General features: G+C 44.1%; 1 protein-coding gene across 1 annotated transcript; it reads left to right on the top strand.

The window, feature by feature from the left end:
- Positions 1 to 843: 843 nt before the first annotated feature.
- On the top strand, positions 844 to 18,734 carry LOC120057744 (lactase-phlorizin hydrolase-like). The gene is made up of 17 exons (XM_039006224.1): positions 844 to 1,447; positions 2,890 to 2,960; positions 3,113 to 3,196; positions 3,556 to 3,649; positions 4,365 to 4,449; positions 6,625 to 7,294; positions 7,409 to 8,060; positions 8,199 to 9,752; positions 9,999 to 10,267; positions 10,359 to 10,649; positions 10,813 to 11,011; positions 11,277 to 11,479; positions 11,756 to 11,862; positions 12,047 to 12,178; positions 12,422 to 12,645; positions 12,810 to 13,046; positions 18,351 to 18,734. Exons 1-17 carry the CDS (start codon positions 844 to 846, stop codon positions 18,560 to 18,562), a joined length of 5,688 nt encoding a protein of 1,895 aa, XP_038862152.1. The 3' UTR covers positions 18,563 to 18,734.
- Positions 18,735 to 19,324: the final 590 nt, after the last annotated feature.

Below are 19,324 nucleotides of genomic sequence, written 5' to 3'. Positions count from 1 at the left end.
TCATGTACTTTTCTAATAACCAATTTCTGTGTTCATGCAAGCGACTGAACGAATCATCAGTATCTGGAATTTGGCAGTATGGCCAGAACCTGGTTTTGAGAAAGGGATATCTGTTTCAAGGTTTCAGCTTAGAGAGAAGAAGCCTCGTGAGGTATTGGTCTGTCACATGCATGACCCAGTATTGGTCGGTCACATGAATGAAGCAAAAGTTTTGGGGATGTTTGCAAATGACACCCTATGAGGGTTTGATCCAGATTGTCTGAGCTTCCAGTATATTGTATATCTGTCAGGCCCTGACCATAGAGAGCATTTTTATTCTCTATTTTGGTCTGGTCGGGATGTGACTGGGGGGGGGGGGGTGTGTTCTAGTCTAGGTTGTCTATTTCTATGTTGGTCTGGTATGGTTCCCAATCAGAGGCAGCTGTTTATCACTGGTTTTTGTGGGATCTTGTTTGTGTGTAGTTGCCTGCGAGCACTGCATTTGCGTCACGTTTTGTTTTGCTGTTTATTGTTTTTTTTGTGAGTTTCATCTGATTAAACATGTGGAACTCGACGTACGCTGCGCCTTGGTCCAGTTATTACGACGATCGTGACAATATCTGTCAAATAGTGCAGATGAAGGGGAGGAAACAAAAAGAGTACAGATTTTTTTTGCAATTGAGCCATAGCCCCAGAAATAAAACACATTTTCAGCATGTCCACTGTGTACAAGTTATAAACACAACTGCAATATATCTCTGACATGCGTTATCTAGCATGATTACATAAACGATACAAGAGTTCAATACAGTAAACAGCAGTGCTATAAAAGGCTTACTGTGCAGTTCACCTTCCACCACCAAGATGAAGAACCTGGTGCAGGCTCTCTCTCTATACCTGATGTGCCTCTATGGCTGTCTGTGTCATGAAGATGACCCACAGGATTTTATGCTTCTAGCAGGCCCTCTCACCAACCACTTGAGGATGGACTTGAGCACCAAACCCATTGATGCCTTTGACTGCAGTCATCCCCTTCCCTTGGGCTCCAGACTCTACTTCCAGTATCTCCAGAGTCGGGGAGTAACTCACTTCAAAGTTCCCCTGTCCTGGGCTCAACTTTTGCCCACAGGTGACCCCAGCCAGCCCAGTCAGCCTGCATTGTCTTGCTACCGGACCTTCATGGAACAGCTAGTGGAAGTAGGCCTCAAACCACTTGTTGTCTTGCATCGCTCTGCTTTACCAGAGGCCCTTCGATCCAGATACGGGGGCTGGGAAAGCGCAGAGCTGCCAGATGTATTTCAGCAATATGCTGAATTTGTTTTTCTGGCGTATGGAGAACTGGCACACTCTTGGGTGACACTGAGCCACCTTGAAGAGCTGAGGGATGAGGTGAATCTGCAGCTAAAACACGCTCTCCATGCCCACGCCAACGTGTACCACCTCTACCATCAACTGTTTCCTGGCCAAGGTAAACCCTTAATTAGCATGTGGTAGAAGATATACATTATTCACAGGGTTTTGGGGAACAGTATACAGATTTAACAATACATGTACCTTTATTTTAAAAGAGTCCAATTGCAAGGGAGCCCTGCATGCACAAAATTGACAAAATACAATAACATACAAAGACACAAAATCACAAACACAGTTAAGAAAAACGATCACATTCCTCGGCAAAGAGGTCCCCAATCAACATTTTGAACTGCCCGAGGGGCATTAGTACATCCAGTTGTACTAAACTCTGTAGATGTATGGAACAATGGGGTGCAAAGAAACTAAAAGCTGAATTACCTAACTCTGAGGAGACCGAATGGATTTCCAGAGATAGCCATCCCTTAGACAGGGTATGGTAACTCATAAATCTAAAGGTTATTAATGCTGTTAGGTAGTGGGAGTTTTTTTTAAAGAGATTTATAAATAAAAGAGCCAGCCTACTTTCTGGTAAAGAATGCAGTGATGTGTTGCACCTGTCGCCCGCAAGAAATACTCCGACAGTATGTGGGTTCTTATGAAGATCTTTAGTGCTACAAGGTGTTCTGAATTGTTTGGAACCGACACGTTTTCATAGCAAAGCGGCTTTAGATTTAGACAGATTTTGTCAAAATTGTTTCACAAAATATCAGTCAACCGGATGTGAAAGAGGTCAGTGACTGTGCCTCAATTATGTCCCATCCTTGACTTTTCTAGTACTATCATTCATGGTTGCATGTATATTGTTTTCCTTATCAGAAGAGATTATTTCTGGCCAAGTGTTGTGAATGCCATTAGATAGCAAAGGTTAGGATCTGGGGAAAAGTGAAACACTGCATGGTCACACACTCACACGCACGTGTGCGCACACACACGGACACACCCCCAATGGAGGGTGGTGACCTGAAAAAGGGAGACCCAAGGTATAGGCGCTGAACGCACAGAGATGTCAAAATGTGTTTAATCTCTATCCAACAATGTCACCAAGCTTCTCAACACATAGAACCCCCCCCCCATAATGCTCTGTGGCACAATCCCAATACAATTCACAAGGTTAATTCTCTGATCCTAATTCTATGATTGGATGGACAACATGTCAGTTCATACTGCAAAAGTTTTGATTGGTTGGAGGACGTCCTCCGGAAGTGGTCATAATTACCATGTATGTCTATGAAAGGTCAATGTAGCCAGAGGACGGAAGATAGCTGTCCTCCGGCTAAACCATGGTGCTACCCCGGACAGTGTGGTTGAAATTACTGTAGGCCTTCATTGCAAAACAGTGTATTTTAATCATTTTTTTGGTGACTTTTTAAATATTTCACTATTTGAATTTTTATGACATTTCACTGAGGAGGATGGTCCTCCTATGGACCTGGATTGCTAACATTGTCACTGTTTTTATAACACATCAGCCCTCTCCATTCTGTGCTCTCCTCTCAGGGGGCCATGTGTCGATTGGCGTAAGGGCCAGTGATGTTCCCATCCTTTACCAAAGCGAGGCTGCCATTAAGGTATGGGTACAGTACCTTTGACATTTTGGACAATTGAATGTGTCACAATGTCAGACTCCAAAGCAACAAAATGTGAAACCTGCACAGGGTTTATACTTTTCCCAAGGCACCCACCGTATTGCTGTGATGGTGATAACATATTTCCCATTCAGGAGTCCCTTGATTTCCTGTCAGTGCAAATTGAATACAACTGCACCTCTAAATCAAACCTGGCAGAGGAGCTGAGAAGATTACAGGTAGTCTACTCTTCCATGTTCTGATAAAGTGTGTCTTAATGAAAGGAAGAACAGAGCCTCCACACAAAAGTGTATTTTATTACTGTCTTATCTTACCATCAATTATTACATGTCTAATTGCCAATATCCTTGTAAGTTATTGTAAACCGTGTGTGTGAAACTCATGTTTTACCCCAAAATGGAAAACTGTGAATAATGGGAGATTTTGTATATACAGTTTGAAGGTTGAAGGGGCTGAATATAGAATGTCCTAATATGATTTCTCTAATTTCGATGAAAACACACAACCATTAATCTGCAACTCATAATTGTCTCATAAAAGCCAGCCCCTGAATGACGATCCCTTTGTCATGTTTTAGAAGGCCAATGGGCAGATACCCATTGTGATTTACAAGATGAATATCAAAGGCTGTTCCTTCAGTCAATTCCAGCCACTCGGTAACATCCTGCAAGGTAAATCATGTGAAGCTGCACAAATGTACACACGCATGCTTTGTAGACCATCAGATTAATCACTGGTGTCTTGTATGATCGTACCATTCAACCTCAGTACAATGGTTAAAATTGTATTTGCTTACAGACAGTTCACCCATACTCAAGTCTAGTGTCACGTTATAGACGTCTCTACACTGTCAAATAAACGTGGTGGTGATGACATCTCAAAAACCAGATTGTGGATTCCTATCAAGAGAGGGATTTGTAGTAGTCACAGTGCCAGAGACCATCATTTTATTGATGTTATCTCCACAAAGATTTTATCCAATATAAAATGTCATAGTCCAATTTGATTGTAAAGGCATTATGAAATTCTGACTTGTTGTTATCATGGTCCGGAGTACGCTGCAAAGTGCTTATCTAGCTAGTTAAAAGGGCAATCTGGTATTGGAACAACAACAAAGTGGTTTTCCCACCACTTCTTTGGTAAACAGCTCTGGTATATGACGATGAGATTAAATTATAGTTCAGTTTAATGTTTGAAGCTATACAGTGTTCAAACCCTCCACCTCCAGCCTAGCTGTCTCAATTACCAACTCACTTAAAAACTGTGAGTATACCCTTTATAATTAATATATCCTTTATGGATTTTGCAAATATAGATCATATAAAATGTAACCCGATGTTCATATCAAGAACAACCCCCTGTGATTGTGGTCTAAAATCATTACAGTTCTGCGGAATGGGGACCTGCAAATTCTGGGATGTGACATGGTTGACTTGTTTGAGGAGCTGGATTTGGTGGACACTCTGAACAGGTACAAATACACTTGTTGTTTACATGCACTATTTGGAAATGTAGTAATAGATAAAATAGTCTACTATTAGCATAATGGAATATAAAAAGTCTGAATTAACCTTTTGTCTTTTTTGTACCTCTGTATGTACAGTATCTACAGTGCCTTCAGAAAGTATTCACGCCCCTTGACTTTTTCCAATTTGTTTTGTGTTACAGCCGGAATTTAAAATGTATTAAATTGAGATTTTGTGTCACTGATCTACACACAATACCTCATAATGTCAAAGTGGAAATGCTTACAAATGAATAAAACATGAATAGTTGAAATGGCTTGAGTCAATAAGCATTCAACCCTTTAATTATGGCAAGTTACGTTCAGGAGTAAAAATGTGCTGAACAAGTCACATAATAAATTGCATGGAATCACTCTGTTGTGCAATAATATTGCTTAATATGATTTTTTAAATGAGTACCCCATCTCCGAACCCCACACATAAAATTATCTGTAAGGTCCCTCAGTTTAGTTTAGTTTATTAATTCGAACATTTAAAAAAACAAGCACACATAAAACTTAAAAGCCATACATGCACATGAATAAAATCATTGAGGATAACACACAATAAAGTCTGGGACTTATTTCCATTGTGGTCCTCTTGAGACAAGATGGCTAGACAAGATCGAACCCAGTATGGCAGTGAAATAATAAAACAAAAACAAAGAAGAAGAACATCTATCTCATCATTCCAGTTACATCATAGGGGTTATTCATATGGGCACAGAAGACATCAAACATATTTTTACTTTATTTTTAAAGCTGTCCAGAGAGAACGTTGTTTTATAGGCAGAGGCAACTCCATTCTGAGGCTCCAGTATACAGTTGATCAATGAATTTGAAGCACAGATTCAACCACAAGGACCAGGGAGGTTTTCAAATGGTTAGCAAAGAAGGGCACCTATTGGTAGAATTACACTTTGGATGGTGTATCAATAGACCCAGTCACTACAAAGATACAGGCGCCCTTCCTAACTCAGTTGCCGAAGAGGAAGGAACCCGCTCAGGGATTTCACCGTGAGGCCAATGGTGATTTTAAAACAGTTACAGAGTTTAATGGCTGTGGTAAAAGGAAAGGGAAAGGGGATACCTAGTCAGTTGTACAACTGAATGCCTTCAACTGAAATGTGTCTTCCGCATTTAACCCAACCCCTCTGAATCAGAGAGGTGCGGGGGCTGCCTTAATAGACATCCACGTCTTTGGCGCCCAGGGAACAGTGTGTTAAATGTCTTGCTCAGGGGCAGAATGACAGAGATAACTGAGAATGGATCAACAACACTGGAGTTACTCCACAATATTAACATAAATGAGAGAGCGAATTGAAGGAAGCCTGTACAGACTATAAAATATTCCACAACATGCATCCTTTTTTCAATAAGGCACTAAAGTAATACGGCAAAAAATGTGGCAAAGAAAGTCATTTTTGGTCATGAATACAAAACGTTACATTTGGGGCAAATTTTCAAGCATGGTGGTGGCTGCATCATGTTATGGGCATGCTTGTCATTGGCAAGGACTAAGGAGTTTGAGCTAAGCACAGGAAAAATCCTAGAGGAAAACTTGGTTCAGTCTCTTTTCCAACAGACACTGGGAGACAAATTCACCTTTCAGCAGGACAATTACCTTAAACACAAGGCCAAATATACACTGGAGTTGCTTACCAAGATGACATTGAATGTTAGAGGGGCCGAGTTATGGATTTGACTTAAATTGGCTTGAAAATCTATGGCAAGACTTGAAAATAGCTGTCTAGTAACGATCAACAACCAACTTGACAGAGCTTGAAGAATGTTTTAAAGACTAAATGGGCAAATATTGTACAATCCAGCTCTTATAGATTTCCCAGAAAGACTCACAACTGTAATTGCTGACAAAGAAAGACTCACAACTGTAATTGCTGCCAAAGGCGATTCTAACATGTATTGACTCAGGGGTTGAATACTTATCTCATCAAGATATATTAGTATTTTATTTACCACTTTGACATAAGACTATTTTGTGTAGATTGTTGACAAAAAAATGGCAAAACCATTTTAATCCCACTTTGTAACAAAACAAAATGTGGAAAAAGTCAAGGGGTGTGAATACTTTCTTAACGGCACTGTATTTAATGTTGCTCTTCACCTCTCTTGCTCGGCTAGTCTTTCAGGGCATACTGGGGATGCACTGTCAGTAAACTACCAGAGAGTGTGGGATAAGTTTGGAACTCAGACCATTTCCGAGCGGGACATCTTCCTGAATGAGTCTTTTCCTGATGGCTTCCAGTGGGCCACTTCCAGTGAGTCCTTTAAAGTCGAGGGTGGCTGGTCTGAGCATGGGAAGGGTGAGACCCTTTGGGACCGCTTTGGCCATGAGCACCAAGCCTTTGAGAATCAGACTGCAGACCTGGCTTGTGACAGTTACCATAAAGTGGACTATGACGTCTACCTCCTGAGAGGTCTACTTGTCAAAACCTACCAGTTCTCTATCTCCTGGGCCCGCATTTTCCCCTCTGGCCACTGGGGGAGCCACTCTGAGAAAGGTGCGCTTTACTATGACAGCCTGATCAACGCGCTGATAGAGGCGGGTATAGAACCTGCTGTGACCCTGCACCACTGGGATCTTCCCCAGGCACTCCAGGACTATGGAGGCTGGACCAATGTTTCCATTGCAGAAGCCTTTAGAGACTATGCCGACTTCTGCTTCTTCAGGTTTGGAGATAGGGTTAGGACCTGGAACACTTTCAGTAGCCCCTGGGTGATTAGCCATGCTGGGTACGGTACCGGTCAGCATCCCCCTGGAATAAAGGACTATGTTGTTGCCTCCTACCAGGTGAGAGAACTAGCATCACTCCTTTCCCTATAGCCCTTTGTTAACTTTGTGGATTGTAATTATTATTTCTTTGATGATTTTGATCCTTTGTGTGCCCCCCCCCCCAAAAAAAAGGTGACTCACAACATGCTCAAGTCCCACGCTGAAGCCTGGCATGTTTACAACGACAAGTACCGGAAGGACCAGGGAGGCAAAGTAGGCATTGCCCTGGACTCCAACTGGGCTGAGCCTCCAAGCTCCTCTTCCAAGCCTGAAGATGTAGTGGCTGCAGACCGCTACCTGCAGTTCATGCTGGGATGGTTCGCCCATCCCATTTTTGTGGATGGGGACTACCCACCCTTGCTAAAGTCTCAGATTGAGCAGAAAAGGTGGGATTGTTCCCTCTCTGTGCCTGCCATACTCCCTTTCTTCACTGCAGCAGAGAGTAAGCGAATTCGCGGAACGGCAGATTTCCTGGGGCTCAACCACTACACCTCTCGCCTGGTCAACGCCAGTGATGGTGGCTGCATGCCTGGACCAGAGGGGGTGGGAGACTTCAAAGCTCATGTGGACAACGCCTGGCCTTCTACGGAGTCTGACTGGATACACTCTGCACCCTGGGGTCTCCGTAGGCTGCTCAACTATGTTTCTGCAGAGTATCTGAATGTCACTAAGGTGCCCGTCTACATAACTGGAAATGGGATACCCACAGGGTACAGCGGGGACACTATCAATGACACGGAGCGTACAGAGTACTTAAAGGGCTACATCAACGAAGCACTGAAAGGTAAGTCTCTGGAATGTGTTAGACCAGGGGTCACCTAGCCCTGTACAGAAGGAGTGTTTTGAGACTGTAAGAATGATTGTTTATAAGGATTGTTTACAAGGATTGTTTACCAGGATGACTTTGGTTGACTTTCAACAGCAATCCATCTGGATGGAGTGGATGTGCAGCGGTTCACTGTGCAGTCACTGATGGACGGGTTTGAGGGGCCAAAGGGCTACAGCCAAAGGTTTGGTTTGCACTATGTCAACTTTGAAGACCCTAACAGGCCCAGAACCCCAAAGCAGTCAGCCTATTTCTACTCTGATATTATCAAGAGAAATGGGTTTGCTGATACAAGAGAAAGAAGTCCACAACAAGAACCAAAGTTTCAAACCGTTATGCGGCAACCCACTCTGCCCCCGTCCGAGGTTCCCTCCAGTTCCAAGGTTGTCTGGGAGAAGTTCTCCAGTCAGTCCAATTTCCAGAGGAAGCTCTACCACTACGGCACCTTTCCAATGGGCTTTCAATGGGGAGTGACGTCCTCAGCCTATCAGATAGAAGGTGGCTGGAATGTTGACGGAAAGGGTGCAAGTGTATGGGATACCTTCACCCACAAGCCTGGCAGTATTACCGAAGATGCCAATGGTGACATAGCCTGTGACAGTTACCACCGACTAGAGGAAGACCTGTACATGCTAAGGGCCCTAAGGGTTAAGACCTACCGATTCTCCCTGTCCTGGTCCAGGATCTTTCCCGATGGTCGGCGCAATTCCTTGAACCAGAAGGGTGTTAACTACTACAACAGGCTCATTAACGGCCTACTAGCTTATAACATAACCCCCATGGTGACACTCTACCACTGGGACCTCCCTCAGGCCCTGCAGGACCTTGATGGCTGGGACAACATCCAGATGGTTGAGATCTTTAACGACTTCTGTGACTTCTGTTTTTCCACCTTTGGGAAGCGCGTAAAGTTTTGGTTGACCTTCAACCAACCCTATACCATTGCATGGTCAGGATACGGTCTGGGGCAGATCCCACCAAATGTCAGGAAGCCTGGGGATGCACCATATAGAGTCGCTCATAACCTTCTAAAGGCACATGCCACGGTGTACCACACCTATGACAAGAAATACCGCAAATCCCAAGGCGGTCTGGTCTCCATTGCCCTCAACGCAAACTGGGCTGAGCCCAAAGATGTCAACATCCCCCGGGAAGTCATGGCTGCAGACCGTGCCCTGCAGTTTCAGCTTGGCTGGTTCGCTCACCCAATCTTCAAAACCGGTGATTACCCCGACGCCATGAAGTGGCAGGTGGGCAACAAGAGTGAGCTCCAAGGCCTGCCAGATTCCAGGCTCCCCACGTTCACCAATGAGGATAAGGCCTACATCAGAGGTACTGCTGATGTCTTCTGTATAAATGCTTATACCACTAAGGTGATACGTCAAGTAACTGCCAGGCTTAGTCCTCAGTCCTATTATAACGACCAGGATGTTGGAGAGGAGGAGGAGGGTGATTCCCCCACAACTGCCATCAAAGGGCAGAGGGCTGTAGCATGGGGCTTACGGAGACTCCTCAACTGGATCAAGGAGGAGTATGGAGATCCAGAGATTTATGTCACAGAGAATGGAGTTCCTTCGGCTCCAAAGACCACAGTGGATGACACTGACAGAATATTCTACTACAAAACCTACATCGATGAGGCTTTGAAAGGTAAGATATAATGATATATTTCCCTACAAGTTGCTAATTTCACCTTCAAGAGGTGGTGGGAGGTTGGGGGGACTTTGTACTATGTCACTGACTATAATGCCTTCTAATTGCATCGATGAATGAGTACAGACTGAGCAGAATACCAAGGGGCAAGCAAATGCAACTTACTTTGCTAGGAATTTCCAACATTTGCTGTAAAAAAAAAAGTAATCTTCCAAAAGTAAATCTTCTCTCATGTCCCCTTAGCCCATGACCTGGATGGTGTGAAGGTGAGGGGTTACAGTGTCTCATCTCTTATGGACTCTTTTGAGTGGCTCAATGGGTACACAGTGGGCTTTGGTCTCCACCATGTGGACTTTACTCACCCAAGCCGACCCAGGACGCCCAAACGTTCAGCCCACTACTACTATCAAGTCATGAGGGACAACGGTTTCCCTCAATCCGAGGATGGTACACCCATTTATGGAAACTTCCGTAAAGATTTCATCTGGAGCACAGCAACAGCATCTTACCAGGTGACTGCTCACTGAAAACAATTTTGAAAAGTCAAATGCCAATAAAAGCACCACAATATGTTTACCTTGTCATTTTATATCTCTTGTCCAGATTGAGGGGGGCTGGAGAGCAGATGGAAAGGGCCTCAGTATCTGGGATAAGTTTGCCCACACTCCTCTTAGAGTGTTCAATGATGACACAGGAGATATTGCCTGTGATAGTTATAATAAGGTGGAGGAGGATGTGGCTATGCTGAGGAGGCTGAAGGTGACCCACTACCGCTTCTCTATATCCTGGTCCAGGGTGCTCCCCGATGGCACCACCAAAAACATCAACGAGGCTGGCCTCAACTACTACCGTAGACTGGTTGACGCACTTCTCATTGCCAACATACAGCCTCATGTGAGTTTAGTGGCCATGAAGACATGCTCATGACTGGGATAATATGTAATTTACTATATCAAAGGGAGTTAATTACACATGCACTTTGAAAAACCTGAATTGATACATTAAACCCCTGAGGTAAATAATTGTTTCCTCTCTTCATGAATGTTCCTCTCTCCAGATTACCCTCTACCACTGGGACCTCCCTCAGGCTCTGCAGGATGTGGGGGGCTGGGAGAACGACAGCATCATTGACCGATTCAGAGAATATGCTGATTTTATCTTCACTCACCTTGGAGACAAAGTGAAGTTCTGGATCACCATCAATGAGCCTTACAATATAGCCAATATTGGCCACGGCTATGGAGCTGCCGCCCCAGGTACTACCTCTTTAATTCAGACTAAACAAATATGCATTTGGCTTGTATTTGCCAAACAATTGTTGACCGTTTTCAGTGTGTGTCTGTAGTAACAGGAAACAATCGTATCGTTGATATGCTAAATAGCTTCTAAATACAATAGCTTTAAAAAGAGAATCTAAAGCAAAAAAAATCATTTCGACCCCTTAAAAGAACTGTAGAAAGAGATCGTATTTATTTAAGTGTCTTCAAGATGCAGTTAAAATATTAATCCTTCTATGGCCAGGCATTAGCTTCAGACCTGGCACACTGCCCTACATAGTGGGCCACAACCTCATCAAAGCCCATGCCGAAGCCTGGCACCTGTACAACGATAACTACCGCACCAAGCAGGGTGGCATTATCTCCATCACCATCAACTCAGACTGGTCAGAGCCACGGAACCCCTACAAGCAGGAGGACGTAGAAGCTGCACGGCGCATTGTTCAGGTACAGTCTAATGCCTCGCATTGCATCAGTCATCAAAATTCTCTCCACTACATCAGTGAAACTATAGTGTAGTATCCTGTGTAAAACATAACCATGTATGTAGAGTTCCTGTATAGCATGTACCACATTTCCCATATTTGGCACAGTACACAAAAGGCCTCAATGATGGTCCAAACAAACATCGTACTAAAGAGTTACATGAAGTGTGACTACGTTATTTTTCTGTCGTTTCCCAGCTTATTCAGTGACACTATTGGTTCCTTTCTCCTGTTGCAGTTCTATATCGGCTGGTTTGCCCACCCTATATTCAATGGAGACTACAGTGACACAATGAAGACAATCATTCGAGAGAGGAGCCTAGCAGCAGGCCTATCTAAATCACGGTAAGATAAATATTTATTCGTAGTGCTAATTTTAAAAAGCCATAGAAGAATTTGCATTCATTCTGAGGAAATGATATGACTCAAACCCTAAATATAAAATAAATAATTAGTGATTCACAGATAAAACGCTCTGAACTGGCTATATGATACACATTTGGTCAACTGGCTATGAACTTTTTTACAGGCTTCCTGAGTTTTCCCCTGCAGAGATCCAGAGGGTCAAAGGTACATATGATTACTTTGGGTTCAACCACTACACAACTGTCCTGGCATTCCCTGTTGAGTATGGGAACCTACAGCACTACGATGCAGACAGGTAAGAAATCAGCCATAAGAGCCTACACTATACAGGACATAACTGAAAATATTTATCTCATAGTTAGATCAAAAACTGGAGATGTGTATATAACTACATGAAGTCAACCTGTAAGTGCTATTTATAGTTTATGAATGTATTATAGTTCTTCTGTACGTCCTTGTTTCAAATTGATGTCCTGTTCCATTTCCAAACCCATATTTAATTAAATTAAATATTCTGTAATTTTACTGTGTGTATTAGGGGCGCTGGAACGATTGCTGATCGCACCTGGCTGGACTCTGGCTCTGGCTGGCTGAAGGTTTCCCCATTTGGATTCCGCAAGATCCTCAACTTCATCAAGGAGGAGTACGGCAACCCACCCATCATCATCACAGAGAATGGGATCTCGGCGCGAGGGCCAGTGGATCTGAACGATGTCCACAGGATTCACTACTATGAGAATTACATCAATCAGCTCCTCAAAGGTAATATGCCACAATAACAAGGAAGTATTTCTATATTTGACAGTATGAAATATAATTTACAAGTGAAACACCATCTTTAATGTTTTGGAAAACATTCCCACAACCTAATGAAATGTTCTGTGAACCTTTATAGAGACACATTTGGTTTTCTCCTCTCTTTTCAGCATATTTGCTGGATGGGGTGGATATTCGAGGCTACACAGCCTGGTCTCTGATGGACAATCTAGAGTGGGCCACTGGCTTCTCAGAGAGATTCGGCCTGTTCTATGTGAACCGTTCTGACTCCAAACTTCCACGAGTAGCCAAGAACTCTGTTGCCCGCTATGCCACCATCATCACCTGCAATGGATTCCCTGACCCCACTCTGGGGCCTCACGAGTGTTTGAATCCTGAGCCCGAAGGTAGAGTGACAACATTGTCAATCTCAGTGGATGCAACACTGTTGCACACAGTGCATTTCAGATGGGAAAAAACATGTTTAAAGTGATTGATAATTCTGTATGTTTTACACACACACCATATCACACCTGCGAACCATAAAAGTTATCACACAAACTTAAAAAAGACAGAAATTTATTGGAAGGGTTTTTATAAACTCCTTCAAGATTTTTTAAAGAGGAGTTTACACATTTTGAACTTTGCACTGCTTAAGTGCAGTGGTCATTGTAAACAAAAGGATGTCATTATGTTATCAAGGCACAAGGTGGGACCCAGATGCAGACACAGGAGTCAGATGGTTGGAGTCTTACAATGTTTAATAATCCAAAGGGGTTGGCAAGAGAATCGTTGTGGACAGACAAAAGGTCAAAAACAGATCAGAGTCCAGGAGGTACAGAGTGGCAGACAGGCTCGTGTTCAAGGCAGGCAGAATGGTCAGGCAGGCAGGTACAGAGTCCAGAAACAGGCAAGGGTCAAAACCGGGAGGACAAGAAAAAGGAGAATAGCAAAAAGGAGTACGGGAAAAACACGCTGGTTGACTTGACTTAACATACAAGACGAACTGGCACAGAGAGACAGGAAACAGAGGGATAAATACACTGGGGAAAATAAGTGACGCCTGGAGGGAGCGGAGACAATCACAGGAACAGGTGAAACAGATTAGGGCGTGACACAAACACAATTTTATGTTCATATCTGGCTTATTTTTTTTGTGTGTCAGAAAACCTAAAGTATTTACTACTCTATTCCCATAGAGAAAGTAGGTGTCCTGAGATTTATAGATAAACAGTGGCTTGCGAAAGTATTCAACCCCCTTGGCATTTTTCCTATTTTGTTGCCTTACGACCTGGAATTAAAATAGATTTTTGGAGGGGTTGTATCATTTGATTTACACAACATGCCTACCACTTTGAAGATGCAAAATATTTTTTCTTGTGAAACAAATAAGAAATAAGACAAAAAAAATGGAAAACTTGTGCGTGCATAACTATTCACCCCCCAAAGTCAATACTTGGTAGAGCCACCTTTTGCAGCAATTACGGCTGCAAGTCTCTGCCCATTCATCAAGGCAAAACTGCTCCAGCTCTTTCAAGTTGGATGGGTTGCGCTGGTGTACAGCAATCTTGTCATTATGCACACATGGCCCCTATTCCCAGTGATTAGTAATTGTATAAGTGTGCCCTTGGTTTACCAGTGTCCGGTCGATTATAGTTACTTTGTCCGTTAGTGCGTGTGAGTACCTGTGCTGTGTGTTTTGGCTTTCGTACCATTGTGGATTGCGCAGATGATTCCGGGTCTTGTCCCGTGTGTTAATCATTGTGCGCGTGTGTTATTTATTCAAGGTACTCCTCGCTCTTTTGTTTGTGTTTCAACCCTGTGTTTTTGTATCGTGTTTGTTTGGTCTTCGATGCGTGTCTTTACACGGCACGCCGTAATTTGGGTAAATTTAAAAACCCTATTATGCATTCCTGCGCCTGTCTCCCAAATTATTCATACCAACGTGACAGAATAATCAACCATTAAGGGAGACAGCGGAATGGCCCGTCCGACGACGCTGCGACTGGTCCGTCCACCGCCGCTGCAACTTCGGTAGCTGCAAGAAGACCCGTCCGACTTCGCCACAACGGGTCGGTCCGACAACGCAACTTCAGCAGCGACAACTGGCCCATCCGACGATGACGTAACTTCGGCAGCTGCATTGGGTCCTGATCGACCCGCACTGCGTTCCTGTGATCACCTTCCCCCCCCTTTCTCCCCAATTTCGTGGTATCCAATTGTTAGTAGTTACTGTCTCATCGCTACAACTCCCGTACGGGCTCGGGAGAGACGAAGGTCGAAAGCCATGCGTCCTCCAACCAAGCCGCACTACTTCTTAACACAGCGCGCATCCAACCCGGAAGCCAGCCGCACCAATGTGTCGGAGGAAACACCGTGCACCAGGCGACCTGGTTAGCGCGCACTGCGCCCGGCCCGCCACAGGAGTCGCTAGTGCACGATGAGACAAGGATATCCCTACCGGCCAAACCCTCCCTAACCCCGGACGACGCTAGGCCAATTGTGCGTCGCCCCACGGACCTCCCGGTCGCAGCCGGCTGCGACAGAGCCTGGGCGCGAACCCAGAGTGCGATGCAGTGCCCTAGACCACTACGCCACCCGGGAGGCCCCCTGTGATCACCCTTGAGGCCGGTGGTGCTTCACTGTTGGTGCAGTACTGTCACGGATCCCTCCGGAACTTTCATTATGCACACCTGGCCCCTATTCCCAGTGATTAGTAATTGTAAGCTCAGCAAAAAAAGAAACGTCCTCTCAATGTCAACTGCGTATTTTCATGTGTAAATATTTGTATGAACATAAGATTCAACAACTGAGACATAAACTGAACAAGTTCCACAGACATGTGACTAACAGAAATGGAATAATGTGTCCCTGAACAAAGGGGAGGACAAAATTAAAAGTAGCGGTCAGTATCTGGTGTGGCCACCAGCTGCATTAAGTACTGCAGTGCATCTCCTTCTCATGGACTGCACCAGATTTGCCAGTTCTTGCTGTGAGATGTTACCCCACTCTTCCACCAAGGCACCTGCAAGTTCCCAGACATTTCTAGACGGAATGGCCCCAGCCCTCATCCTCCGATCCAACAGGTCCCAGATGTGCTCCACAGGATTGAGATCCGACCTCTTCGCTGGGCATGGCAGAACACTGACATTCCTGTCTTGCAGGAAATCACGCACAAAACGAGCAGTATGGCTGGTGGCGTTGTCATGCTGGAGGGTCATGTCAGGATGAGCCTGCAGGAAGGGTACCACATGAGGGAGGAGAATGTCTTCCCTGTAACGCACAGCGTTGATATTGCCTGCAATGACAACAAGCTCAGTCCGATGATGCTGTCACACACTGCCCCAGACCATGACGGACCCTCCACCTCCAAATCTATCCCGCTCCAGAGTACAGGTCTCTGTGTAACCCTCATTCCTTCGTCGATAAACGTGAATCCGACCATCACCCCTGGTGAGACAAAACCGCGACTCGTCAGTGAAGCGCACTTTTTGCTAGTCTTGTCTGGTCCAATGACGGTGGGTTTGTGCCCATAGGTGAAGTTGTTGCCGGTGATGTCTGGTGAGGACCTGCCTTACAACAGGCCTACAAGCCCTCAGTCCAGCCTCTCTCAGCCTATTTCGGACAGTCTGAGCACTGATGGAGGGATTGTGCGTAGCTGGTGTAACTCGGGCAGTTGTTGTTGCCATCCTGTACCAGTCCCGCAGGTGTGATGTTCAGATGTACCGATCCTGTGCAGGTGTTGTTGCACATGGTCTGTCACTGCAAGGACGATCAGCTGTTCGTCCTGTCTCCCTGTAGCACTGTCTTAGGCCCTGGCCGCATCTGCAGTCCTCATGCCTCCTTGCAGCATGCCTAAGGCACGTTCACGCAGATGAGCAGGGACCCTGGACAACTTTCTTTTGGTGTTTTTTCAGTCAGTAGAAAGGCCTCTTTAGTGTCCTAAGTATTCATAACTGTGACCTTAATTGACTCAAATGATGTCAATTAGCCTATCAGAAGCTTCTAAAGCCATGACATTTTCTGGAATTTTCCAAGCTGTTTAAAGTCACAGTCAACTTAGTGTATGTAAACTTCTGACCCACTTGAATTGTGATACTGTGAATTAAGTGAAATAATCTGTCTTCAAACAATTGTTGGAGAAATTACTTGTCATGCACAAAGTAGATGTCCTGGCCGACTTGCCAAAACTACAGTTTGTTAACAAGAAATTTGTGGAGTGGTTGAAAAACTAGTTTTAATGACTCCAACCTAAGTGTATGTCAACTTTTGACTTCAACTGTAGCTTTTTCCTTGATGGCCAAAAAGCTCAATTTTAGTCTCATCTGACCAGAGTACCATCTTCCATATGTTTGGGGAGTCTCCCACATGCCTTTTGGCGAACACCAAATGAGTTTGCTTATTTTTTTCTTTAATCAATTGCTTTTTTTCTGGCCACTCTTCCATAAAGCCCAGCGCTGTGGAGTGTACGGCTTAAAGTGGTCCTATGGACAGATACTTCAATCTCCGCTGTGGAGCTTTGCAGCTCCTTCTGGGTTATCTTTGCTCTCTTTGTTGCCTCTCTGATTGATGCCCTCCTTGCCTGGTCCATGAGTTTTGGTGGGCGGCCCTCTCTTGGCAGGTTTGTTGTGGTGCCATATTCTTTCCATTTCTTAATAATGGATTTAATGGTGCTCCGTGGGATGTTCAAAGTTTCGGATATTTTTGTAACCCAACCCTGATCTGTACTTCTCCACAACTTTGTCCCTGACCTGTTTGGAGAGCTCCTTGGTCTTCATGGTGCCGCTTGCTTGGTGCCTTTCAGAACAGGTGCAAATATACTGAGCTCATGTGACAGATCATGTGACACTTAGATTGCACACAGGTGGACTGTATTTAACGAATTATGTGACTTTTGAAGGTAATTGGTTGCACCAGATCTTATTATGGGGCTTCATAGCAAAGGGGGTGAATACATAAGCACGCACCACTTTTCCATTTTTTTGTGTTTGTTTTTTTGAAACAAGTTATTTCTTTCATTTCACTTCACCAATTTGGACTATTTTGTGAATGTCCATTACATGAAATCCAAATAAAAATCTATTTAAATTACAGGTTGAAATGCAACAAAATAGGAAAAACGACAAGGGGGATGAATACTTTTGCAAGGCAATGTATGCACTGATGTCAGGGGCAGCAGGTAGCCTAACAGTGTTGGGCCAGTAACCGAAAGGTCACTTGTTCAAATACACAGGCTGACAAGGTGAAAAATCTGTCAAATATGCCCTTGAACACATTGTTTTACAGGGTCAGCCATAGTAGTACAGCACCCCTGAATACAACAGGTGTAGTAGACCTTATGTAAGCATTTCACGATAAGGTCTGTTGTATTTGGCGCATGTGACATATACAATTTCATTTTATTTTTATTTTCTTAACCCTAAATTTGCTCCAGGGGTGCTGTACTACTATGGCTGACCCTGTAAAACAACACATTTGACAGCACCTATCCTGTGTATGCGACAATAAATCATGTATTTGTTTTGCAACAAAAGGACTATCTCCTTAAATGTTTCCTTGTCGTGTTGTGATGCGTTTTCATAAAAGTAATGACACCCTTTTGTTGTTTACAAGGAAGTTCAGAATGGGGAAATGCACTTGATTTTCAAGCTTACCGATACATCTGAACACGTTGTCTGATTAATTTCAATGAATTTATTCTCTTACCCCAGGAACGAGTGCACCCTCCACCTCCTCGCCTATCTTACCAGTCAAGAACGTGAGCTTCCTCGGTATGGAGCTGTCATCTGGCAGTGCTGAGGTAGCCCTCTACAGCGTCTTTGCTCTCTCCATTACGGGTGTCCTCTCAGTCATCGCTGTAACCTATCTGTACCGGAAGTCAGACAGATCCTCTGTGGAATCTGTGAGGATGGAGAAACTCTGAACACATAAAGAGTGCGAGAAGCCTCTGCCCCCATCCAACATAAATGTCTCATTGTCTCTGTTTCTAAAATAATCTGTCAATACTCAACCTGAAAAGTGCCTGTCTATTTGTGGTAGAGGAAAATGAGTTGTTGCTTATATATCTGATGAATCATTTGTGTCTGCACCAAACATTACCTTCTTATTTTAAGAAATAAAGGACTAACTTTTGAAGTATTTCCAGTCTATGGTCATTATAATCAGTTGTCCAATAGAGGACGCTGTTGCATCAGATCCTCTGGTCTTTAGATTAGATTGGGTGTTTACAATATAGTTGTTCCTCCTTTAATGTCACAGTGTATACTCGATTTCATCAACGCAATCAGAAGGCATTTTAGTCAGTAACATTCTACAAAGTCCCAGGTCCCCCTCCCAGCACCAATAAAGGTGCAATGCAAATAATGTAGTCATTGATGTCTACAAAATATCTTTATTAGTCAAGCAACTAAACAGCCAAACCATAATTTAAAGGTCAGACAGGATTGTGTCGTCGATGCACAGATCTAGGGAAGGGTACCCAAACATTTCTGCAGCATTGAAGGTTTCCCAAGAACACAGTGGTCTCCATCATTCTTAAATAGAAGAAGTTTGGAACCACCAAGACTCTTCCTAGAGCTGGCCGCCCAGCCAAACTGAGCAATCGGGGGAGAAGGGCCAATCAGGGAAGTGACCAAGAACCCGATGGTCACCTCTGACAGAGCTCCAGAGTTCCTCTGTGGAGACG

The sequence above is a fragment of the Salvelinus namaycush genome, chromosome 13 (assembly GCF_016432855.1).
Source record: "Salvelinus namaycush isolate Seneca chromosome 13, SaNama_1.0, whole genome shotgun sequence".
Lineage (NCBI taxonomy): Eukaryota > Metazoa > Chordata > Actinopteri > Salmoniformes > Salmonidae > Salvelinus > Salvelinus namaycush.
Note: the sequence above shows the minus strand (reverse complement) of the source record. Positions and strands in the feature narration are given on the sequence as shown.

What these genes read in the sequence shown, in the direction of transcription:
- LOC120057744 (XM_039006224.1), top strand. Translation starts at nt 844, where the DNA reads ATGAAGAACCTGGTGCAGGCTCTCTCTCTATACCTGATGTGCCTCTAT. An exon ending in ACTCGGTAACATCCTGCAAG is followed by an intron (nt 3,650 to 4,364) that starts GTAAATCATGTG and finishes AAATCATTACAG; the next exon opens with TTCTGCGGAATGGGGACCTG. An exon ending in CATCGATGAGGCTTTGAAAG is followed by an intron (nt 9,753 to 9,998) that starts GTAAGATATAAT and finishes ATGTCCCCTTAG; the next exon opens with CCCATGACCTGGATGGTGTG.